The sequence below is a fragment of the Nematolebias whitei genome, chromosome 18 (assembly GCF_014905685.2).
Source record: "Nematolebias whitei isolate Nwh7 chromosome 18, NemWhi1, whole genome shotgun sequence".
NCBI lineage: Eukaryota > Metazoa > Chordata > Actinopteri > Cyprinodontiformes > Rivulidae > Nematolebias > Nematolebias whitei.
This window is the reverse complement of record NC_056515.1, coordinates 14,213,918-14,220,974: the sequence shown is the minus strand read 5'-3', so window position 1 is coordinate 14,220,974 and position 7,057 is coordinate 14,213,918. Positions and strand designations below refer to the sequence as shown.

At 40.3% G+C, this 7,057-nt stretch overlaps 1 protein-coding gene across 1 annotated transcript in view; it reads right to left on the bottom strand.

The window, feature by feature from the left end:
- Positions 1-1,053: 1,053 nt before the first annotated feature.
- The window catches only part of ddx56 (DEAD (Asp-Glu-Ala-Asp) box helicase 56), a 62,214-nt gene continuing 56,210 nt past the window's right edge, over positions 1,054-7,057 (bottom strand). The window contains exons 8-14 of the mRNA XM_037691778.1: positions 6,837-6,950; positions 6,653-6,747; positions 5,697-5,770; positions 4,875-4,964; positions 4,698-4,803; positions 4,206-4,303; positions 1,054-1,256 (exon numbers count right to left, since the gene is read on the bottom strand). Of these exons, the coding sequence (XP_037547706.1) occupies positions 1,176-1,256; positions 4,206-4,303; positions 4,698-4,803; positions 4,875-4,964; positions 5,697-5,770; positions 6,653-6,747; positions 6,837-6,950 (658 nt within the window). The 3' untranslated portion in view covers positions 1,054-1,175. The remainder of the gene's footprint in view (positions 1,257-4,205; positions 4,304-4,697; positions 4,804-4,874; positions 4,965-5,696; positions 5,771-6,652; positions 6,748-6,836; positions 6,951-7,057) is intronic.

The following is a 7,057-nucleotide window of genomic DNA, read 5'->3' as shown; positions in this document are numbered from 1 at the left end:
TCCAAATCCACCCAAATTATCCCAACCTGCCCAAAGCAATTTTTACCCGCAAAATCAGAATAAAAACTGCCCAATCTGGCAACACTGGTAACATTAACGGGTCACATGACATTTTGGAGGGAAAATGACAAGCAGTGCTCAATTTAGACATTAGGGTGTAGTCTGTTAGGGGTGTACTCACTTTTGTTGCTGGTGGTTTAGACATTAATGGCTGTATAGAGTTATTGGGGGCCGAGATGGTGTAGAGGCAGGGCAGCCAGCTTGGGACCCGAAAGTCCCAGGTTCGATCCCCAGTCACTGCACATCACGTGGCGTCTCTGGGCAGCACGTCTCATCCCCAAAATGTCCCCCAGGCGCTTTCAATAGCTGCCCACTGCACCACCTGGTGGTGGATGGGTTAAATGCAGAGACTAATTTCGCCATTGTATGGAAACATACAGTGCTGACATTGTGATGACATTATTATTATTATTATTTTGAGGGAAGAATAATTTTACACTGCTATATAAGCTGCACACAGGCTACTTTTCATTGTGTCAAAGTGTCATTTTGTCAGTGTTGTCTTATGAAAAGATATACTTAAATATCTGCAGGAATGTGAGGGGGTGTACTCACTTTTGTGATACACTGTAACTCTGAGGGCCTTAGAGTGGGTGATCTGGAGGTGAAAATTAAGGAGACTGGATGTATTTTTCAAAGAATGAGGATGAGGAAAAGAGGAAGAGCAGAGAAGGTTCATGGCTAGAGTTCAGAGGGTTGGTGTGACGAGGAGAACGTTGGGGAGAGGGAGGCAGATGGTCGGCTGTAGCTACCCCAAATGAACAGAAGGAAAACTTTAATAAAACAAAACCACCAGGTCGGATTTTCTAAATATTTATTTTAAGACAAAAAAAAAAAAAAGCATTTTCATGTTTAGAACTACAGACAGCTTGAGAAAAATAAAAACAGTACAATAAACATTTACACATGATCAGAATAATGTGTTATATAAAAGCTAGATGGATTCGACTAAAGTTCAGACTGTTTCTGTCTGTTGTCCATCTAGCTTCATCCAGATACGTCTTCTTTTCTTTGTGTCTCATGTGGACATGGGTCTGAAGCCCAGTCATTTTCCTGCAGACAGCCTGTAATGTGCAACACTCAGGTCTGATCCACATGAACATCCTGTCCAGCAGCTATGATGAAGCTTTGGCTCCTTTTTTTTTCCGTCCAGTATACCGGAAACTTTTCAGTGGATTTCTTCTCGAGGAGCTCTTCTGTTAGACAAAAAAAATTAAATTTATATAAAATTCAGAAATCTTAAACTAATTTATTTGATAAATGTACATAAAACGTTATAATTAAAGACATATTAAATGTAAAGTGGCAGGAACAGAGCACATTTCGACTGTTAGATGCACAAAATGCAACATATTGAATCTAGAGTTCCTTGAGTCCACCATAAAATTAATCAAAATACTAAATTAGGTTATTTCAAATACCAAAGACATTTACTTAAAGAAGTCTATGAAATAATAAAATGAGACTTTGAAAAAAAAAAGCCCATAAAATTGTCCCATGTGTGGTTTAATTTAATCAAATGTAAAAACTACAAATATGTCAAACCATCATGAGCTACTGTAACAAAGCGTTCCAGTGGAGAAGATATATTTGACCCCCTGTTGATTTTAAACAGAATTTCAGCTAAAAGTTCTGAGATAAAATAAAGACAATATGTCGTTGCAGCTTTATTTGATTTAATCATGAAGATGTTTCTTGTCACCAGTTTTGTTGTACACATCTCTGAGCTCATTCATCTTCACAGAAACTCCAAACCCTTCAGGGTTTTTATATCTACTGATTGGCAACTTGATAGATCAACTCCCTCTACAGATTTTTTTTATAAAATCAAGTCTGGAAACTGGCAAGGCGACTCCATGACCTTAGTGAGATTTTTCTTTAGCCACTCCGTTGTTACCTGGCTTGTACGTTTCGGCTCTTTGTCCTGCTGGAAGACCCATGCATGACCCACCTTCAGTATTCCAGCAGAAGAAAAAAAAGTTATCGTCGAAGAGTTTAACAGTACATGGCTCCATCCATTGGCCCCTCCATACAGTGATGTCATCACAGCAGAAAAACAGCCTCAAAGCATAATGTCTCCACCTCCGTGCTCGTCTATGACAGCGGTGTTTGAGCCAGGCTTTCAAACATGACAGATTGAGCCTAACAGCTCAGTTTTGTTTTTGACCACAGCAATTTTTGTCGAGCTTCTCTGAATCATTTGGTTAACAAGGTGGGCCTTCTGGAGCAGAGGATGTAGAGGGTGCAGCAGGGACAATGCACCATGACAGTAGTGTTACCAGAGACTGTGGTTCTAACTACGGATCATTTACGAGCTCCTGCTATGCTCTTTAACATTTCTCATCATCCTCCTCCTCAGCCAATGAGGAAGATCTTTTCTCCAGACTGAGAGAGATTGATGGTTATCTGTACTTTTTTTTATGTCCAAATATTCACAGTTGTCACCTTCTCACCAAGCTTCTTGCTGATGGTCTTGTAATCCACCCACCTCCCAGATTAATCTGCTATTATGTGTCTGACTTTGACAGCTCACTGGTCCTGCCCATGCTGGTAGGGGAGGTTGGAATTCAATTCAATTCAATTCAATTCAAACTCAAAAATACTTTATTAATCCCATAGGAAAATTAACTGTTGTTGTAGCTCATCTTGGTTTCATTAGAGTTCTAGATGCTGATGGCTGTGGGCAGGAAAGATCTCTTGCAGCAATCCGTCCCACAGCGGATCCGAAGAAACTGGTTGCAGATGTCGATCCGTCCACCCAGACCCAGTAGACCTCTCGGTCCTCTTGGGCAGCAGGACTGCCTGAATGCTGGGCAGAACTCCTCCCCAAGCAATGGCCATTCCTCCCAGCAGCCTGCCAAGCCCCTCGTCACCGTGGACTTAACTGCAGGGTCGGTCCTCCCATTGTCACGAGCTGTGTTTCCTGCCACCTCCAAGGTCTCAACAGTCAGGCACCACCTCCAGGTAGACTGTAATGCATCCATGGCACCTCCTTTTCAACTCCTTTGTGATTTGAGGCTGTAGTTGAGATATTATTTGCGCTTTTGAGATGTAAATCAGTAGCTCCCAGTTGTAGAAAATCACCTTGTTGTCATGGTTACGCATCATAACAAATGTCCAAAAATGGGAACAAAGGTGATTCTATGGGCAAGTGGGCTTTATCCACCTTACGAGTTGAACTGAGAAGTGTCTGAAATAGATTAAATGTAATCCGTGTGCTCCATGTGTATATATCCACTCTGTAGGAGCCAGAATACTGGGCAGGTCATAAAGACCACAACTATGTGACTCAATGGAATTCAAATCAGTCTGAATGTTGATGTTCAGTCTGTCTCCATTAAGACAAAACTACCATACAAACTAGACTGCTCATTTATTTGTATCGTACTTTCTGCCGTATAAGTCACATTAGTCCAAATATGTCTAATAAAGTGAAAAAAACAAAACAAAACAAATACATTGCTTCACTGTATAAGTCACATCTATTATGCGTCACTGCTGACAACCCGGAAACGTGGGCCGGTGTTGTGCCAAAAATTGATGGCTGCCAAATGGTGGCCACGGGAGCACGCACAGGAGGATTTTAACAAGATTAACACTTAAAAACAATTATTTGTTTGCTCTACATTATATTAAATGTGTGGCTCTGTCTAACTTTTCCTTAATAATTGCACTTTATTGGTCAAATCAGCTGCATTTCGCCAGGGCAGTGCGGTGAAATGCAGCTGATTTGACATTTGCTCCAAGAGTTCTGGAGCAAGACGAAGGTGGCTTCTATGGCAAGCCAAGTGTCTCATTAATAGCCACTTTTACCTATTAATGAGACACTTGGCTTGCCATAGGGCACAAGGGCCCTCTAGTGGCTGAAAATGGTAGTGTTCAATATTTTTCATGTCAGAATGAATTAAATCGTCAGATCTCAGCCAAAAGTTTGGTTATAAATATGGGGGAAAAGCGTATATTAGTCACTTCAGTGTATAAGTCGCAGGACTTGCAAATTGATGCAAAAAGATGCGACTTATATGGTTAAAAATACGGTAGTTGAACAAACTTACAAAATCAACAGGGGATCAAATAAATGATTCCCTGCTCTGTACATTCAGATCAAAGAACTGCAACGCCGTTTTTTAAAACTCGAGACTAACCTTAAATCTGCTTGTGATGGGTCCCTCTACTTTGGATTCGCTCCTCATCTTCCTTTTTCTTGACAAAGGATTCACTGCGCCCCTCAGGGTCTCAGGAACTGCAGGTAATAAATGAAAGTGATGAATTAGTTTAACTAAACTGCTTCATTCTGAACAATACAATGAAGCAGAAACACTCAAACAGTCAATGCATCAGTGTTTTCATTTTTCAAATGTCTACGGTTGTTAGGATGTGCCTTCACATGAGTCGGACTCTTTGACACTGTTCTCATTTGATACAGCTGAACTTTTTCAACTGTGTACATAAATATGTTTTGTCTACAAAAACACAGGCACATATAATTGTACATTATCATTAAGACTTTACCTATTAAAATAAATCTACCTTTGCAACTTTGGTAACAAGTGCTTCACTTTTAGTTGTAACAGCCTTCAGTGTATCTAGTGAGAAAGCTGTCTGCTGTTTGATAATTAACCGTGTTCATGTCTTACTGAGATAATCAGGCACATTCTTCATGTGAGGCTTGACGACAGCAGGATGAAGGTCTTTGTCGTGCCTGAGCAGCTGGAAATCTCTGGGGTTGTCTTCAAAATATGTCTGTGTGACAGCAGAACCCTTTAGTGTGAACACATCCAAACTCTTTGGAGTTCTCACTGAGCAGACCTCACCTTGAGTTTCTGCGAGTTCAGCAGTTCTTGTTTGATCTCTTTCAGTCTGGCCTCCTTCACGGCCTGCTTTGTCACAGCACGCATCGCATCCTACAGAGACAAAGCTGCATCGATAAGACCGTTCAACTGCAAACAGATTCATACAACTTTGACCACACCGTGGATCTGATACACATTCAGACCATCGCATCGTGCTGCACATTAAGACATGAAAGAAGTTTTTATTTGTGTCAAATTAAGCATTTACACTTTGATTTTCCTGTTTGTCCCATTTGCAGTTCAACGTCTTCAGCAAGTAGTTCATAAGTCAAAACGTTCAGCTCATTCAGACAATGGCTGCTTTAGATTTGTGTAAATTTTACAGTTTTCTAAATAGTTTTTTTTTAAACAAAGTAATTCCTCAGAAATACACAAGGATCTCTTATTTTTTCAAAATCATTCTTTTTAAAACCTCCTTCAGGACACTTGCTTTTCTTTTGTCTTCTTATGCTACTTTGAGCTTTTAGCTATCATTCTGCTACTTTTAGCATCTAGGTAGCCTTTTGTTACTTTTAATTTAGATACCTTTTAACATTTGACTTTTGGAGAGCATTCTACTACTTTTAGCATTAAGTTAGCATTTGTTACTTGTGTCTAGCTTTTTATTACTTTTAACTTCTAGCTACCAGTCTTTTTGCATTTGAAGCTTTTAGCTGGTGTTCTGCTTCTTTTGGCTTCCATGAGTTTCAGCTTCTTTAGCGCTCAACCATTCAGTTCTCCACATACACAGAAAAATGTAATTTATGTAGTTTTACACAGATCTGGTGCAAACAAGACACTCACCCTGCACCTGTACCTGAAGCTTTCAATCTCCTCCATCTTGAACTCGTACGGCATGAGAACAGAATCAGCTTTGTCTAAAAACAAAGTAAACACACTCTTGTTAACAGTTAAAACTAATATGGTTGCTGTTTATTTGGTGGAATTACCAAGAATGGTAAATGGACTGTACTTATATTGTGCCTTTCTATCTGATCAAGATACTCAAAGCGCTTTACACTACAATCTGTGTCCTCATTTACCCATTCATACAGCTCTATACTAGATCTCTACAAAGCTAAATGAACAAATCATTCTAAAGAGACTAATCAGAGCTTTATCACATTCAGACACCAATGGGACACACATCAGAGGCAATGAGGGGTTCAGTGTCTTGCCCAGGGACACTTCAACATGTGACTGCTGGTGGATTCGAACCCCCAACTCTTGCATTGGAGGACGACTGCTCTAGCCACTCAGCCACAGCCGCCCAAAAAGTATACAAGAGCTTTTTTAAGCCAAAATAATGCTTTATAAACATCATAAACATAGTGGATTTCCTGTTCAGCCCAAACAACTTAATCTCAAAAAGAATGACCTAAATACAAAAAAAAAACTTCAACAAATTATTTGAAGAAATGCATCTTTCCCACTGCCGTACGTGTCAAAGTTTTCAACAGTTAGTGCTCAGAATGTGTTAATGACCCTCAGCTACTACCACACTAAACTGTGCTTCAGTTTCTTTAAAAATGACGCTACAGTCATTTTTGCATTTGCTAATGTTTATTAGCTGCAGACTGACTCCTAAAGCTCATCAGTTGTAGACGCACAACCAAAGATGACTTTCTGAGACTCATCCAGAAGTTCCTGAGATGTTTTGGTAACAGACAGGCAGATAAAGAGACACACACAGGTAATTACATTATCACCCACCTTTTAGAGCAGTGGGAAATAACGACACGCCTGAGAGTAAAGTTTACCTCCGCTGAGGGCCTCCTCCACCTCCTCCAACAGATCAAGCTCAGTTTGAGAGACAAAAGACAAGGCAGTGCCCGGGTTGTCTGCTCTCGCTGTCCTACAAAACAAAACAAGAACGAGTTTGGTTGATTCAGAAAATATCAGGACGACACTACAAACAACAGCAGCAGCCTGAACCGCACCAACCTCCCAACTCGATGGATGTACGAGTCCACACTTGCAGGGAAATCAAAGTTGATGACATTGGAAACATTTTGGAAATCCACCCCTCTGGAGACTCCGTACTCCTTATCTTTAGCCCTTTAAACAGAACATTCAGAACCTGAAGAAGGCAGCAACATTTTAAAGACCAAAACACATTTAGAAATCTGACTGGGACTGAAGTAGCCTTCCTTGTAAGGAATGAA